The sequence below is a fragment of the Bison bison genome, unplaced genomic scaffold (genome assembly GCF_000754665.1).
Source record: "Bison bison bison isolate TAMUID 2011002044 unplaced genomic scaffold, Bison_UMD1.0 scf7180017864239, whole genome shotgun sequence".
Taxonomy (NCBI): domain Eukaryota; kingdom Metazoa; phylum Chordata; class Mammalia; order Artiodactyla; family Bovidae; genus Bison; species Bison bison.
The window spans coordinates 7,443,862-7,462,867 of NW_011494811.1; the positions used below are offsets into that span (position 1 = coordinate 7,443,862).

At 38.4% G+C, this 19,006-nt stretch overlaps 1 protein-coding gene across 1 annotated transcript in view; it reads right to left on the minus strand.

Annotated features, from left to right (window-relative positions):
• The window catches only part of SYNE2 (spectrin repeat containing, nuclear envelope 2), a 281,350-nt gene that overhangs the window by 229,946 nt on the left and 32,398 nt on the right, over positions 1-19,006 (minus strand). Inside the window, 7 exon segments of the mRNA XM_010846800.1 lie at positions 314-414; positions 5,882-6,078; positions 8,335-8,516; positions 14,758-14,850; positions 14,939-15,016; positions 15,123-15,218; positions 16,412-16,473. Of these exon segments, the coding sequence (XP_010845102.1) occupies positions 314-414; positions 5,882-6,078; positions 8,335-8,516; positions 14,758-14,850; positions 14,939-15,016; positions 15,123-15,218; positions 16,412-16,473 (809 nt within the window).

A 19,006-nucleotide genomic window follows, 5' to 3' on the forward strand; every position in this document is an offset into this window, starting at 1 on the left:
GGTAATTCAGCAAAGTTTAATAAATTACTGCTTTTAACTTTAAAAAAAATAAGCAAAACTAATCTACAGTGAAAGAAACTGGAGTGCTGGTTGCTTAGGGTAGAGGAGTAGGGACAGAGAGGCACAGTGAAACATCTGGGTAACAGAAATGTTTTACGTCATGATTAAAGTATGACATATAGTGTGTGCATTTGTCAAAGCTCACTGAACTGTACAGTTAAGATCTGTGTGCAAATTATGCCTCTATGCTAACAATTAAACCATTAGTAGGGTACAACAAAAATGAGCTTGGTTTGTACTTATAAAGACATACCTGGGCTTCATCTCCAGACCCAGGTGCCTTCTTTGAATACTGCAGAAACTGTGCCACATAGGTCATGATCGACTTTTCATCAGGATTAACAACATCCACGTCTGCAAAATACACCAATCAGCCTCAGGTGTGATTTACTGTAATACTCAAGAACAGTATTGAAATGAACATGAAATGAATCAAAGCAGTCAACCAATCATGCAATCTCTGCACACTCACCCTTGCTCCAAGACTATGCAGTAGTTAAGAGTTTAGATCTGGAGTCAGAAGGAGCTGGGTTGAATCCTGGCAGGAGTACATGCACAGCCTTGGTTTCCTAATAATAAAAAAGTCACTGTGCATGTTGTGTGTACAAGGACATAAGTAGTCAGGGAGGGTGGAAAGGAAAAGGATAGCCTTCCTCTTTCTGGTGATTCAATGCAGAAACTCCTCCAGGAGTCTAAGAATATAGAGCAAACGGAATTCACTCCTGACACACTGGTCTCTGCACTTGTACCTAAAGAATCTCAAAGAGTATATGCTGTATAGAAGATCTGTTCAAAACATCCACAAGATTTTATTCATTCATTCATGGAACAAATACATTTACTGAGAGCCGTCTATGGGCCAGTCTTTGCATTGTACTGAAATTGTCCATGGTGAAATAAATTTGGAAAATGCTGATTTACACAAATTTAAAATATTATAAATTAATTAAAGGGCAGAACATCTCCAGGCCTATAATAAATTAAGTAATTTGCAAAATCAAAAGAAAAGATTGCAGTACGTTACAGGTAAAATGAACACATGATTTGGGGATGTCTTTAGCTATGTCCAGTGAAGATATTGACAAGGAAATCTATGTTTATTAATTCCATTAAACTCAATTTAAAAATATTTGCGGACAGTCAACAAATGCAGGTCACAAGCATGACATGTAAGGCTCAGACTTTGCTCACAGGGACTGTCTCATCCCTCCATTCAGCAAGTAGATGCTAGACTCCTGAGTAGATGCCAGATGCCTTAAGACATTATTTGCCCCTCAACGAGCTTGCAGTTAGGAGAAAAACAAACAAGTACAACAAATTATGCATGCTTTAGGAAACATGTTTCCCAGTGAGTGCTTTAAGTCAGCTGAGAGAAGAAGTGAAACTAATCTATATCCAAATAATAAACGTAAAGACAGTAAGCACACAAAAAGAATCAATAAAAAGGTAGGAGTGGGGTTTCAATAAAGAAAGGATCCCTAAGAGTTATTTTATCTTTTACTGGAAAAAATATAAATATCAAGAGATACATAAAATAATTATATCACCTTAACTGGATACTTTAAAATATTTTTACTGGATAAGAAGGAATGCATAGTGAATAAAAGTATTAACAAGATTGTCTCAAAAGATAATTCCCTTATTCAAATATGACTTTGGTATTTGGTCTGCATAAATAATCATGATGTACTTCACATTTTTGACCTATTATTTAAACTATATAAAACGAATTATAGGAAATCATTTATACAGTGGAAATTTGTTTTGATTAAATTGTTTATTCCTCTAGTTGCATGGTTATTTTCACATACTAGACTAGAGAAAATAGTTAACACTAGTAATAAAGGCTTAGCAAACACAAGGAGAGAAGCAGTTAAAAAACAGAAATAGGAAATAAAGCAAAGCATGGGGGGAAATGAAGAAATTTTTAAAAGATAATGAAAAGTCAATTAGGCAAGACAAAAGATTAAAAAACAAAAAGAAGTAAGAAAAATAAAGGAGGGGAGAAAAAACAAGAAGATGGGTGAAGGTCAAATAAGAAGGATTATTAACAAGCAACAAGAAATCAGACTAATAACAAACCTAACATTATAGAAATATGGAACCATTAGCCTAACTTAGGAATATCACCTAATTTAACTTCTACAAAAACAACTAAGTTTCAAAAAAGTAAGAATCAGTAACAGTGAGCATACGCAGCACCCAGACCTTGGTTTCCAATACCATTCTCCAATAAAAGGAACCAGGGCTCCTTGGAGGAATGACTGACCCAGGACTACAGTAGGAAGTACAGAAGATGAGCCTGGAGCATCTTGTAGTGCCAGAGTAAGGAACTGCCCATGAATGGAATTTTTTCTAATTAGAGCAATAGAATAAAGTAGTACTGAGTCTACAGTGACATAAATAGTTGGATAAGTACATAAATGGAGAAGAATAGGCAAATCTCCTGTGCAGAATTCCAAATAATTTATGTAGCCAACCTGCCCTCAAGGAGAGTGAGCATAGCTCTCCTGAGCGTGGGCTGTGCCTGGTGATTTCCCTCCAGAGAGGAGAGTATGGGATGGGGGAAACAAAGAATAACTTCACAGTGGAGAAAACTCACAACTACTACCTCAGACAGGAGATCAAGGTCAACATCAACAGTGCTGTCGAGCTGACAGTCTGAGAAGAAGCATAACACAAATTCCAGTAGAGAGGCATCCAGCAAAATACCTGAACAGTAATCCTCAAAGCCATCAAGTTATCAAAAACAAAACAGAAAAAGGTCTGAGAAATCATCACAGTCAAGAGGAGCTCAAGGAGATATGATGACTAGATGTAATGTATTCTGACAGGATCCTGAAGAGAAACAAGGCATTGGGGGACGACTAAGAAAAGGTGAACAGAGTACTGCCTTTATTATAACATAACAATATTGACTCATTAATTGTAACTAGTGTACTGCACTAAGATATTAACAATAGGGAAAACGGTGTCCGGTATACAGGAACTTATTGTACTACCTTCCCAATTTTCCTGTATATCTAAAACTGTTCCTAAAAATAAAGTATATCAAAAATTAAAAATAAATGAAGTATCAATAAATGTTGCAACATATTACGGGTGAACTTTGAACATTATGCTAATTTAAAGAAGTCAGTCACAGAGCAGTTCTCCTGGGTTCCTTACCCCGCTGCTCCCCACCCAGGCAACCTTTCCCCCAAAATTCTCTTGCTTTGTGAGCAAAATAAAATATAGAAAGCCAGCCACAAAAGGCCAGGTATTTGTATGATTCCATTCATGTGAAATTTCCAGAACTGGCAAATCTACAGGGACAGAAAGTAGATTAGTGGTTGCCTAGGGCTATGAGTGGAGGGGAGGCAGGGTTGACAGGGTTGGGAGGTTGCGGGAAATGGCAAGGGACTACTAATGGGCTCCCTGGGTTTATTTAGGGGGTGCCGAAAATGTTCTAAATTTGATTGTAATGATGGTTGCAAATTTTGTGAATATACTAAAAACCATTCAATTGTAGAGTCAAATGGGTACACCACATGGCATGTGAATATATCCTAATAAGGCTATTGAAAACCAGAAAGGTTAAGTGACAAAGACATAGTCAACTCAGTCAGTGATGTGCTTATACCAGCTTGAGAGAGCTGATCGTTAAATTTTCAGCAGTTCCATAAGTCAGTTGTTAAACACAGCATTAAAAATTAAATTAGATAAATGTACAATTACATAAATTATATTAAAACAAGGGTAATAAATACTCAAAACTCATCAGTACTCAACTATTTCTTTGCAGTTTACTTATCTACACGCCTGGGACTATGCTTATAGTATCTGTAAGATAGAAATAATATGCAATGATATACTACTGTGCATCTTTTCCCAATGTGTTCAATGACTTCACATTGGAGGCAAGATTTATACCACAGAAAATCAGCAAATGTGGGCTTGATTTGCTGTTTCCTTGAGTGCTAAGAGGGCTATCCTGGTGACTCAGATGGTAAAGAACCTGCCTGCAATGAGAGAGACTCAGGTTCAATCCCTAGGTTGGGAAAATCCCCTGGAAAAGGGAATGGCTACCCACTTCAATATTCTTGCCTGGAGAATTCCATGGACAGTGGAACCTGGTAGGCTACAGTCCATGGGATCACAAAGAGTTAGACATGACTGAGAGACTAACACTTTCTGAGTGCTAAGAAAGAGATGGAGAAATTGTTAATAATGCAGGTTAATCTTAAAAGTATGTCCTGTCTATAGCTGTCAAACTGTGACTATAATAAAACTCAAACTTTTCCAGTATTCTTTCAGCAATAATTTATTCACATCACTGAAGAACAAGTGAAGTTCTGACATGCCTCTTTGCTGTTGCACTTACTCATTAATGCAAAGGAAGTTACCCACCCACACTGATGTCAGAACTGTACCGGTTCAGCAACTGCAACCAGAGGCTGGCTACAGATGGATATAAGAGTTTGGCAAAAATCATCATAGGCATCTGGGGGCTATATGGAAGTTCTAATAAAGTGCATCATATATTTTTATTTGTAAATTGTGCTACACATCCTTTAAACATGTGTGTGTATAACACATACACACACATACACACGTACATACCTGTTTCAGAGAGCCTAATATTAAACACTGACGTACACACCCCTGTTGTTGAGCCAAGACTAGAATTTGTACCTCTTGACCTGTTAGTTCATTGTAACTCTCACCACATGCCATTCTTATGACCTTACTGGTGCTTTGTTTTTTTGTTTGTTTTAATAAATAAATAAATAAGCTTTGGATACATTATGAAGGGGCTTCCCAGGTGGCGCTGGTGGGAAAGAACCCTCCTGCCAATGCAGGAGACATAAGGTTTGATCCCTAGGTCAAGAAGATCCCTTGGAGGAGGGCATGGCAATCCAGTCCAGTATTCTTGCCTGGAGAATCCCACGGACAGAGGAGCCTGGTGGGCTACGTCCACAGGGCCACAAACAGACACAACTGAAGCAACTTAGCACGCACATTGGGAAACCATGCAATCCAAAGTCCAGTGCTTTTCCAGAAGTGAATTTTTTAAATCTTAATTTCATGAAGTTAACATAACCTGATAATTATCTCTTTGAGTATAGCCAGTATTTGGGATTTTGCTACTGTTGTTAACCATCCAACAAAACTGAGCACAGTCAACGGCAAAGCTGGACCCGCCACAGAGGAAGAGACGGAAAGTAGCTTCTGTCCTCACAGAGGTCCAGCTTTAACTAGGAGAGGGAACAGGAAAAGGGAGGTACAGAGACAACAGACAACTCAAGTGAAGAGTGTCAGTTGCTCAGCCATCTCTGACTCTTTGTGACCCCATGGACTGTAGCCCACCAGGCTCCACCGTTCATGGGATTCTCCAGGCAAGAGTACTGGAGTGCGTTGCCATGCCCTTCTCCAGGGGATCTTTCCGATCCAGGGATTGAACCCTGGTTTCTCGCATTGCAGGCAGACTCTTTACCATCTGAGCCACCTAGACAACTCAAAGTAATATCTTACTTGAGAAATTTTAGAAAAGAATTATCAAATCAAGGAGGCCACAATAGAACACAATAAAAGAAAATTAAGACAAAGACTCACATTATTCCACAAAACAGCATGATTTGCTTTCAGCTATGACATCATCCCTGCAAGTACTAAGTCTAAGTAATTGGTAGAAATTCTTAATTTCATGAAATTTAAAGGAGTTTAAAGTTAAACCCTCCAGGACTTAAATATCACGCTGTTATGTTTGCTCATATGTGGATACTATTTTCAAATCCTCTTCACACTGGACATTGTTTCAAAAAGAAAGAAGCTTCTTTACCTTCTGGTTCCAGCATTTTGGGGATTTTTAATTCTTGTTCTGCAATTCTGAAGGCCTCTTTCAGATTGTCTCTGTTGGATCTATGCTTCACACTCTTCATGTCAATCAGGTCTGGTCGCAAGGCATGAATGACAGCCAGGAAAGCCCTCCCATTTCTCCAGCTTGACTTAAAATCTGTCACATTGACAGATTCATACCTATCACAAAAGAATAAAAACATTAAAAATACTATTTAAAAGACTATACCAAAGTACCTCTAATCTATTCATCAGGACTTAAATTTCAGCAAATCAAATTATGTCAGTCAACCTAGAAAAGTATTTTATTTTAATCATAAGATCAAATTAAAGTAAAATGTCAAGTTTGATAAGGCTCACAACACTACAAAATATTGGTTCTCAAAGTGTGGCCCCTGGCCCAGCAGTAATAGCTTCACTTGGACTGCAGGTAGAAATTCTCAGGCCCAACCCCAGGTCTACCTGAATCATACTCTGGAAGTGGGCCTGAAATCTGTCTTTAAAAGTCCTTCACATGACAGTGATACTCAAATTTAATGCTCTTCATTCAACAATCTGTTGGCTTGACTAAGTTTGGATCTCTATGAACCATTAAGTTCTTTTCACTGGAAGAAATAATTTTATTTCTCATTGGAAAAAATTAAACAATATTTTGTGCCAAGTCAATGGTCAATAGTTCACTGTACAGATGACTGCCTTTGTCACTCCTCTGCTTAGAATGGATTATGAATGAATGAATAAACAAAATGTAGCATGTTCATAAAATGAAATATTTAGTCCAAAAAGTAACAAAATTCTGACACATGCTATAACATGGAGGAAACTTAGGGATATGATGCTGAATGAAATAAGCCAGTCACAGAAGGAAAACTGCTACATGATTCCACTCATATAAGGAAACTTGCAGAATGAAATTCACTGATAAAGAAAGTAGACCTCTGGTGGCCAGAGGCTGAAGGGAAGGTGGGGTTGGGAGGTGTTAAACAGTTACAGAGCTTTAGTTTCACAAGATGAAAAAAGTTCTGCAGACAGTTAGCAGTGATGGTTACACAACTGTGAATGTACTTAATGTCACTGAACTGTACCCTTAAAAATTGTTAAAGTGGTAAATTTTGCTATGTATATTTTATCACAATAAAAAACTATTCGAAAAAAAACATCATAGTTTGTATTATATTTAGAATAACATCGCTCACTCTGGCCCACAAGGCCTTACAAGCTTTGGCTCCTCCTGACCTCTCCCGTCTTTCTATCTCTCCTTTCTTACAATGCTGCAGTGTGGCCGGACCACACTGACTCCATTTTGTCAGCTTCAGCTTAGGCCTGCTAGTCCCATCCCCTCTTCTCTCTGCATGACCGGGCTTGGCCTGCTCACGAGGAATATGCCCAAGCCAGGTAAGTTCCCCATCAACTTTTTCTCTTGCCTTCATCTGATATGAAAACTGGAAGAATGCCTTTTGCTGACACAGATGGTTAATGGTCAAGACCCCCAGGGAGAGCAAAAAACCCCTGGTTCCTGTTGGTGCAGACATACCTCTCTCTTCGTAATTGATTCTGTTTTTTAGCTTTGGCCCCTTTAAATCCCCCTGTACCCCTTTTAGGGGCACGGAGTGCCTCTGGATCCCTGTCTGCCTGATCCTGCCTGTAAGTGACCCACAATAAACTTCATAATTGCACTTTATGGAGTTGCCCACTTCGTTCCTCAGTCTTAAAAGTTCCTTTTCAGTTCAGAGGCTATTTTTCAGCATCTCCACCTTCCAACACATAGCAACACCAGCCTCATTCCTGTTTCTCGATAGCCCTTTTAATCCTTCTGCCTGGACACTCTCCCCAATCTTCATATACTTCAAGCCATCTCTTCAGGTCTCAGCTCAAAGGTCTCCTCAGAAAGGCACTCCATGATCACCTCAGATAAAGGAAATCCTCTTCCTACCCCTGACATTTTCATCCGTAAGTCCTTCCTAACTTTATTGCCAACTATACCGTGAACACATATAAGGCTAAAATTAAGAGAATACACAGTCAACTAAAACAGTCTTGACTTTTAAAGAACTCCCAGCATGGTAAAACTTTTTAAAATCTAAATCCACCTTCCAGATGCATAAGGGAATTGCACCTAACGAAAAGGATATTTGAAGACTACTTTATTTGTATACCATAACGGGCCACCTATACATGGGCATGGGAGTGAGATAAGTTACTCAGGTGATACCACCTTCTGGTCTTTAAAACCAAGAGTGGCTGAGCTCGCAGACATCTACATGTGAAAAATTCAATGCGAGAAGGAGAGAGTGAGCATTTTCTTCTTCTGACAGGGAAGTTTTCAGGTAGCTGTCACACCTATTTGGCCAGATTTTCAGACCTGGAGGTCAGTAAGGTTATGTTGGTGGGTACAGCTACCCTGTGTGTCTCCCCTGGTCACAGCAAGCTACTTACGAGGCACACTGCTCCTGAGCCCACTGGAGAAGAGCCTTCTTTGCAGACATCCGCCATCTTTCTTGGACTTTGGAGCATTTCTTGGCTGGAGGACTTGAGGTAGGAGAGGAGTCAACTGCACTCACACTGTCCAGGGAAGGCTGACTGTAACTGCCAGGAAGAGTCCGGGCAAGCTCCTCAATCTAAGGAAGACATAATCATTGTTAATGTGTAAGGAATCATAAGTTAGCAGCACTGAGACAAAACCTTCAGCCAAAACAAGATCTAAAAAGTATCATTTAACGGTAACAGTTTACTTGTGGTAAAATGAGCACCGCACAAGTCCCTGAACAATGCCATTTGGCACCCGGGGCTACACTTTGGTTTTCTTTCAGTGGACTACTGAAGGCAGGCATCTATTCACCACCCCCACCATGCTTACAGAGCACTACACTGGTGCTCAACATATGTCAATCAAAACTCAACTGAGCTTAATTGAGCTAGTCAAGAAAATTTCTGGAGAGACTGGGTCAATTAAAATGCACCCTTGATTATAAACAATTAAAAAACAAATATACATACAGGAAAAAATAATCAAACACATGGAGATGTTAAGTTTCAAGAGAGAAAAAATTAAAAATAACCTCATTGATCATTTCAGAAATCTAATTGTATACAGCAAGAAGACAGTGTTTTCACTCGTAATGCAGGCAAAAGTTTTTAAAAGATAACAGTAATGAATATTCATATATTGCTGGAAACACATAAATTGATTCAGATTTCTTGGATGGCAATATGATAATACCTACAGAAAATGTTAAAAGACAAATCTAGAAACAGCTGTGTTATTGAAAGATGTACACTTTTTCCCAATAATTTCAGATTTCCCAAATAACCATTAATAGTAGGTGTGACCAACACAATGAACAAACCTGATCTGGTTTGCAAACCGCCTTGCACCTAAAATGGGACCCAGTGCATGTGTATTTATATAAATATATTTATGTAAATATAGACTATTTACCAAAATTGACATGCTGAGCCATAAAGCAAGCCACAGAAATTTTGAAGGACTGAAATAATTCAGATTATATTTTCTGACCATACTGAAATTAAACTAGAACCTAATGAAGATATAAAAAATAAACTTCAAATATTTAGAAATTAAGTCATAGATTGTTATAGAACCCATCAGTCAAATGAGAAATCATAATGAAAAATTTTAAATCTTTTGAACAGAACAAAAATGAAAATATTATATTCTTGGATTAAAAGATGCATTATTTAAGAGATGTCAACTTTTTCCAAATGATTTTATACTTTAATCAATCCTCATTAAAATTCCAGTAGGTTGTGTGTGTAAATTAACAATAAGCTTACCCAATGGTATATCTCAATTACATCTCAATAAAAAAATATTATATGGAGATACAAAGAGCAGAGAAGCCAAGGTAATCTTGATAAACAAGTAGGATAGCACACTATCAGATATCAAGACTGACTGTACAGCTAAAGAAATTAATCTAGTATAGACTTGGTACAAGGATAAATAATGGGACAGAACAATCTGAAAATGGAGCCATACCTACATGACTACTTGATTTATGAAGGTGATACTATAGCGTAGTAGGAAAATGAAGGTCTCTTCAATTAATGTTGGACACGTGGACACGTGAAGCGGGAGAAAGGGGAGGGTTGGATGAACTGGGAGAGTAGCACTGACAATATATACACCACCACGTGTAAAACAGATAGCTGCAGAAAGCTGCTGTATAGTACAGGGAGCTCAGCTCGGTGCTCTGTGATGACCTAGAGGGCTGGGAGGGAGGGAGGCTCAAGAAGGAGGGGTATATGTATACTTATGACTGATTCATGATTTTGAACAGCAGAAACCAACACATGTACAGCAATTTTCCTCCAATTGAAAAAAAAGAGAAAAGCACAGGAAGTGCAGACACTTGCTATCACAGCAAACAGAAGACAAAAAGTGTTCTGGAAATGAGAAAGTTATTCTGCACACAATTGATTTAAAGTTGCCTAGTAATTATACTAGATGTGTTTAGTATCTTTCAAGACCCTATGTAAAGGGACAGTTTTTCTTCCTTATATATCCTAATTATTGGGAAAATGTGATATTTCTTCATTCCCCTGCAAAAAGTATCAGTTTCTGTAAGTTAAGATTTTCAATGCTTATCAATGTCCTTGGTAATCCCTAACTCAAGTCAAGTTCTCAGTAAAGCAAGGGGAAAAAAAAAATTAGTGTTGGGTCAACTGGATAGCCATATGGAAAAAGTAAATCTTGATTGCTTTAACATAACATATTCACACAAATCAATTTATTCTTCTTTTTAACTCTGTATTGAAGTATATTTGATTTACAATGTTGTATTAGTTTCAGGTGTACAGACAAACCAATTCATTCCTGAAAGACTGCAGATCTAAACGTAACATGTGAAATAATTAAGCTTTTAGAGATATGCTGTCCAATATGAGAGCCAGTAGCCACATGTGACTATTTAATTTTTAAATTTAATTTCTCAGACATATTAGCAACACTTTAAGAGTTCAATACCATAGGTTGCTAGTATCTATTATTCTGTACAGTACAAGTATAGAACATACCCCTTATTGCAGAAAGTTCTACTGGAAAGAACTATTCTAGAAAGTAAGAGAATATCTCCATGATATTGGCAATGGGGAAGAATTCTTTAAAAGATATAAAAAGTACTAGCCACCAGAAAAAAAAAGAAGCTGATAAATTTGAACTACATTAAAATTATGAATGTCTGTTAATTAAAGGATTGAAAAGGCAAGTCACAGAGTCAGAGAAGATATGTGCAATTTATATATATACCCAACAAAGGACTTAGATCCAGAATATATTTTAAAATTTCTATAAATCATTACACATAGCAGAATACCTAAAATAAATGTTTTTTTTAAATGTCAAGTATTAGTGAGAATGGTTCCAAATAGGAAAGGAGTACGTCAAGGCTGTATATTGTCACCCTGCTTATTTAACTTATATGCAGAGTACATCATGAGAAACGCTGGGCTGGAAGAAACACAAGCTGGAATCAAGATTGCTGGGAGAAATATCAATAACCTCAGATATGCAGATGACACCACCCTTATGGCAGAAAGTGAAGAGGAACTAAAAAGCCTCTTGATGAAAGTGAGAGAGTAAAAAAGTTTGCTTAAAGCTCAACATTCAGAAAACTAAGATCATGACATCTGGTCCCATCACTTCATGGGAAATAGATGGGGAAACAGTGGAAAGTGTCAGACTTTATTTTCTTGGGCTCCAAAATCACTGCAGATGGTGACTGCAGCCATGAAAGTAAAAGATGCTTACTCCTTGGAAGGAAAGTTATGACCAACCTAGACAGCATATTGAAAAGCAGAGACATTACTTGGCCAACAAAGGTCCATCTAGTCAAGGCTATGGTTTTTCCTGTGGTCATGTATGGATGTGAGACTTGGACTGTGAAGAAGGCTGAGCGCCGAAGAATTGATGCTTTTGAACTGTGGTGTTGGAGAAGACTCTTGAGAGTCCCTTGGGCTGCAAGGAGATCCAACCAGTCCATCCTAAAGGAGATCAGTCCTGGGTGTTCATTGGAAGAACTGATGCTGAAGCTGAAACTCCAGTACTTTGGCCATCTCATTCGAAGAGTTGACTCATTGGAAAAGACTCTGATGCTGGGAGGGATTGGGGGCAGGAGGAGAAGGGGACGACAGAGGATGAGTAGCTGGATGGCACCACCAACTCAATGGACATGAGTTTGGGTGAACTCTGGGAGTTGGTGATGGACATGCAGGCCTGGCATGCTGCGATTCATAGGGTTGCAAAGAGCTGGACATGACTGAGAGACTGAACTGAACTGAAATGATTAGTGAGAATTGGCGCAAAGAATTCTCAAACTATGATAATAGTGCAAATCAGAAAAAGTTCAAAAAACTGTTGGGCAGTGATCTACTGAAGCTAAAGATCATATGCCCTACAGCTTAGCAGTTAACAGTCCTAGATAAATATGCAACAGAAATGAGGCCACCAAAGGCACCAAATGGCATATACAAGAACGTTCTTAGCAGCTTTATTTGTAACAGCTTAAAACTAGCAACAAAAGAAATGTGCGTCAACAGCAGAATGGTAAATAGGTTCTAGAATATTCACGCACTGGTATATTCATACACAGCAATGAAAAGGAAAGACATTAAGAGGATGAATCTCACAGATATGATGTTAAAGAAAATGAATCAGATACAGAAGAGTATTATATAGTGTATGCAAAAGAATTCAGTTATAATTCCCTTTATATTGTGTTTAAAATGGTAAACTAACCAGTGATAAAGATCAAAGTAGTGGTTATCTAAAGGGAAGGAGAGCAGAGACTGGGAGAAGGACCTGGGGCTCTGACATGCTGGCCATGTTCTATCTTTCTATCTTCAGTTACATGGTGGTTACATGGATGTGTTTAATTTATGAAAATTCATCAAGCTCTACACTTAAGATTTGTGCCTTTTTCTCTGTGTGTGTTATACTATTACCAAAATTTCATTTACAATATTAAAACAAAATTTTAAAAAGCTTGTATTTTGCAAACTTAATGGACCGAGAATGCTGTTTTGAGGAATTTGGCCCATAGGAATGATTAAGATTATATAAAAAAGTTTTATCTTAAGGATAAATTTTTTGGAATTGCTTACAGTCACAAAAAACTGTGAACATTTTGAGAGTCCATTAATGAAATATATGCTTTACTATAGAACACCATGCTTCCATTATAATATATATAAACCCAGAAAGATGATAATTAGGATAACTTGAAAACAATATGGACAGCACAATCCTATTTTGTTTAAGACAGACATGCACGAATATATATATTAATTCCTGCTATATTATGTCATGAAGACTGTACATCAAATTAATTGAAGTGGTTATCTGTGAGTGGTGAAATTCTAGATGACTTTCTTTTTATTATCTATGTTGAAATTTAAATTTATATTTCAAATACCCTGAAAAGTATGGAAAAATATTTAACATGCCTATGAATTATTAAATTTTAACATTTTACCACATTTAGTTCATAATTTTTAAAGAAACAAAACACAGTTTGAGCCTCTGTCTTTGTGCATTCAATTCCATTTCCTTCCCTTCCCAGAGGAAAAATCTCCAAATCCTAAATTTAGTTTTCATCATCCTCATGCATATTATTCTACTATAACTACAAATATAGGTAATCAGAAATGATACAAAGTCTCCCTTTGCAAATGATACAAAGTCTATTTTGTACCAACTATAGGTATACTACTGCTAAGTCACTTCAGTCGTGTCCGACTCTGTGCGACCCCAGAGACGGCAGCCCACCAGGCTCCCCCGTCCCTGGGATTCTCCAGGCAAGAACACTGGAGTGGGTTGCCATTTCCTTCTCCAATGCATGAAAGTAAAAAGTGAAAGTGAAGTCGCTCAGTCGTGTCTGACTCTTAGCGACCCCATGGACTGCAGCTTACTAGGCTCCTTCATCCATGGGATTTTCCAGGCAAGAGTACTGGAGTGGGTGCCACTGCCTTCTCCTATAGGTATACAGAAATGATACAAAGTCTCATTTTGTTTGAAATTTTATATAAATTAGTTATGTTACTTTCTATTTTTCCTAAAATAAGCACTTGCTTTCCATATAATTTAAAAAAATTTTTTTATTATTATTTTTTTTTACTTTACAATATTGTATTGGTTTTGCCATACATCAACATGCATCCGCCACGGGTGTATGGATATAAATTCCCCATATAATTTTTAAAGTTATTTTTAAAGTAATTATGGAGATAACCTACATGTAAACTTTTTAAGTAGCTCCAGAAAACATGCACTAATTCAAAATTCCAGGCCTGAAAGTATGTATTTATCAATCCTAAGTGTCATAAAGTCAGGACTCTAATCATCTTATCTGCTATTATTTTCTTAGTGTCCTAGCACAAAAGCAAGCACATAGTAGGTGCTCAAAAATACTCATGGAATGAAAGAAAAGTTATGAGTCAGTCTTGGGACAGAACAAGACATTGCAGGACTATTAGAACAGACAAGGGACCTCAAAAATGGGGAGATTTTTACCAAGTTTAGTGGGTTAGTTTTCCAGAATTTACTCCAAAAGCTTCCTATTCTCTCTTCTGCCAGAGTAAACAAAAATTTACCACGGCAAGTCCTATTCAGGCTGGGGCTGATACATATATGCTATTTCAGTATATCATGATAATTTAGCATTCAATTTTCAATTGAAGAGTAACGTAAGTGACAAAAGGTCAGCTATATGGTTTTCACCTGAAAAGACTTCCAAAGGGGCCCATTTCTAAAGAAGCTCCAGCGTCGTCACACTTCTGCGCTACACTTATTTTATACCGTGGTAATTAGAAGAGGAACACTTTTCATATCAAACTACTCACATGAAAGTGCAGTATAATTGTCCAAATGAGGCCAAGAACAATGGATGGGTTTCCATCTATGATATCAGTAACATGAATATTTATTAGCTTGATCTGGAAAAGAAAAATGCAGGTTAGAAAAGAGAAAATATTTCACAGCATTAATCTCCCCAACTAATTTTCATGTGAATTTCATACTCACTGATTGGTTTTGTAGGAATGTCAGAGCATTTTCTATATTGATTCTACACTGGAATGTATTAGATCCTTTATCTCGAGGCTGAGATTCAAGCAAAATATATTACTCAGAAATGTGATTTTTTTTTAATCCACAAAATTTCTTAATGTCGTTTTAAAAGCTTGCCGACTTAATTTTAAAAACTTACCAACTGCTGTCCTGAGAGTACTTCCAGCAGGTCCAGGAGGACATGCCCCTTTTTAATGTCTGTGAACAGGTCTGTTACAACTGAGGGAGGGGTGTGCTACCAAAGGTCACGAGAAAAGTAATCGTTAACAGTTTGGAACAACAACATGGTAACATTAAGAATCTCATAAATGTGCTTTAGGATCTCTGCAAAAGCTAAGATTCGGTAGCGATTTTCTTCTTAATTAACAGGATGATAGAAAACACACAAAGTTCCACATTCAAACATGTTAAGGAAAGAAGTGAACTTAACTCACAGTAGATTTCCAATAATACAACACCCTTTCAGCTTTCACTGACAGCTTAAAACCTGCGCGGAGAAGTGGCATTCAAGATAGTCAGAATCAGCCAATAGTGACCCATCTGGAGAGGAGATTACATTTCTGAAATAACCTGTTTATGAATTGATTCTTTTTAGAACTACAAGCATTGGGCTAGGATGGGTGGCCTGTGAGAGAGGCTCATTCATTTTTGTATCTAGGTTACCCAGGCACTTGGCATCACTGAGAGCCAGGGTGACACAGAGATTAAGATCAAGGTCTCGGGTCCAGACTGCCTGGGTTTGCATCCCAGTGTGATCACTCATGGCTTCCCTGGTGGCTCAGATGGTAAAGAATCTGCCTGCAATGCGAGAAACCCAGATTCGATCCCTGGGTCGGGAAGATACCCTGGAGTAGGAAATGGCAACCCACTCCGGTAGGCTTGCCTGGAGACTTCCATGGACAGAGGAGCCTGGTGGGCTTCATGAGCCCATGCATGGGGTTGCATGAGCAGCTAACACCACACTACTACATTATCACTTGTAAGCTGTGGGACCTTCGAGAAGTCACACAACTTCTCTGTGCCTTACATTCCTTGTTTTTTAAATAGAAACAATACTATCTATATCATGGGATGTTGCAAATTCAATGAAATGTAATGAGTAGTCAGTACATTTAAAGAACTTAACAGTGTCTAACATAACAGTCAATATATAGGACTTCCATTATAATTACATTTGATAAAACAGATGTTGCTGCTTTAAATATTTTATAGCACTGTCTCCCACATCCTTAACAGAAGTGCCCAAGTGCCCCCTTTTAGTGTTGGGAAAGAATAACAAATATATCAAAACAGAATACCAAAGATCAAGGTGACATTCAACACATATTTTCAATCTGTCACCATTGCCATTTTGGAGACCAAAACAGGAGAGAACAGGAGGAATCACTTAAATATATTTTTAGCTTGATTTGCTCTGTTTTTCCTCACCTTTGCCAACTGTGAGTTTATCCAGCAGGTGAAGGTTTTCTTCTGAGTGTCTTCCTGTTCCGCTGTTTAAAAAGGACACTGGCAGTTAGAAAATGAGAAGCCTCAGAAGCCATTTGAACAAATCAGAGCATTAAAGGTCTGTCACTTTGGGAATGTACGTGTGTCTCACAATCTTATAAACTTTCTTGGAATTTAGTCTAAATTTCAGATGTTTGTCCAAGAAATGTTTTGGAAATAACATGTTGATATGAGATTTTTTTCAAACCCACAGATTAACTGCAAGAGACAATGGTTTTTTAATACTTTTTACTGACAAAAGAATTAAGCCCCTACATAACCTTGACAGGGCTGTACAAAGACCTGTAAAGAAGAAAAAAAAAAAGTTGATAATCCTAAAGGACTTGCAGTCTAAGCCAACAACACTTGGAATGTCAGATAAACCCAGAACACCTGAAAACATCCTAAAGGCTCATAAAGTCGTGGCAGTTTAGTTTTGACATTTATCATGAAGAATATATTGCCACTGAATTCACCATAAATGAGCTGCAATTAGAGTCAGAGACCTGAGTTCAAATCCTGCCTCTGTTACTGAGTAGCTGTGGGACATGGAGTAGGTTCCTCGTGGGCAGTACACACTGCGAGAGACTGTTAGTGATTCACTCGAAGTGAACGGACCTTGGCAACGAGGAAACACAGAGCAAGTGCCAGCTCTCATTCTGACTAACCGGGAAGAGGGTCCCAGGAAAGATCTGAACACTCGAGGTGGGTCTTCTCTTCCTTCCCGGGGCAAGAGAGAGCCCTACACTGACACCATGCTTCCCCTACACTCTGACTTCCTCCTACATCACAAGCTGCCATTGCTCTTTCTCTCACACTTCATATCCAAAGCCTCAGGAAATCCTCTTAGGTCCACCTTCAAAATACATCCAGAATACGACCACTTCTCCCCACCTTCACTATAACGATCCTGGTCCATGTTAACTCAGATCAGGAAACTGCTCTGCTCCAAACTGTGCAAGGGCTCCTCACTTCACTCCTTAAAATGGCTACAAGCCCCACACCACCTGCCCTCTGCCCTCACCCCACCATCTTCCTTATGCTCATTCCACTCCAGCCATTCTGGCCTATCTGGTTTTTTGTTTATTTGTTTGTTTTTTCAAATTTCTCCAGACACATTCCCACCTGAGGGCTTTTGCACTGCTCTCTTTTCTTCCAGGAATACTCTTACTACAGCTATCCCCACAAGCTAACTCCCTCATCTCCTTCAAATCTTGGTTTAAGTGGCACTCACCTGTAAAGGTCTATTCTGACCATCCTAGTTTAAACTGTAACAACCCTTCTTCTGCCTGTGGTCCGGCTTGATTTTTTTTTTTTCTACAGTACTTACCACCTTTAACATCCTATGTAAGCTACATATGTAGTATTGTTGTTCAGTCGCTCAGTTGTGACCCACTCTTTGTGAACCCATGGACTGCAGCATGCCAGGCTTCCCTGTCCTTCCACCATCTCTTGGAGTTTGCTCAAACTCATGGCCATTGAATCGATGACACCATTTATCCATCTCATCCTCTACCACCCGCTTCTCCTCCTGCCCTTAATCCTTCCCAGCATCAAGGTCTTTCCCAACGAGTCGGCTCTTCGTATCAGGTGGCCAAAGTACTGGAGCTTCAGCTTCAGCATCGGTCCTTCCAATGACTATTCAGGGTTGATTCCATTTAGGACTGACTGGTTTGATCTCCTTGCTGTCAAAGGGACTCTCAAGAGTCTGTTCCAGCACCACAGTTCATCGGTTCTTCAGTGCTCAGCCTTCTTTATGTTCTAACTATCACCATGTGTACATGACTACTGGAAAAACCATAGCTTTGACTATACAGACCTTTGTCAGTAAAGTGATGTCTCTGCTTTTTAATACGCTAAGTTTGTTATAGCTTTTCTTCTAAGAAGCAACAGTCTTTTAATTTCATGACTGAAGTCACCATCTGCAGTGATTTTGGAGCCCAAGAAAATAAAGTCCGTCACTGTTGTCTTTTCTTCCCCCATCTATTTGCCATGAGTTGATGGGAACAGATGCCATAATCTTTGTTTTTTGAATGTTGAGTTTTAAGAAAGCTTTTTCACTCTCCTCTTTCACCCTCATCAAGAGGCTCTTTAGTTCCTCTTCACTTTCTGCCATAAGGGTGGTGTCATCTGCATATCTGAGGTTATTTGATATTTCTCCCAGCAATCTTGATTCCAGCTTGTGCTTCATCCAGTCCAGCATTTCACGAGATGTACTCTGCATATAAGTTAAATAAGCAGGGTGACAATATACAACCTTGACATGTTCCTTTTCTGATTTTGAAACAGTCTGTTGTTCCATGTCTGGTTCTAACTGCTGCTTCTTGATTTGCGTACAGGTTTCTCAGGAGGCGGGTAAGGTGGTCTGGTATTCCCATCTCTTTCAGAATATTCCACAGTTTGTTGTGATCCACACAGTCAAAGGCTTTAGCATAGTCAATGAAGCAGAAGTAGATGTTTTTTGGAATTCCTTTGATTTTTCGATGATCTAACGGATGTTGGCAATTTGATCTCTGGTTCCTCTACTGTTTGTAAATC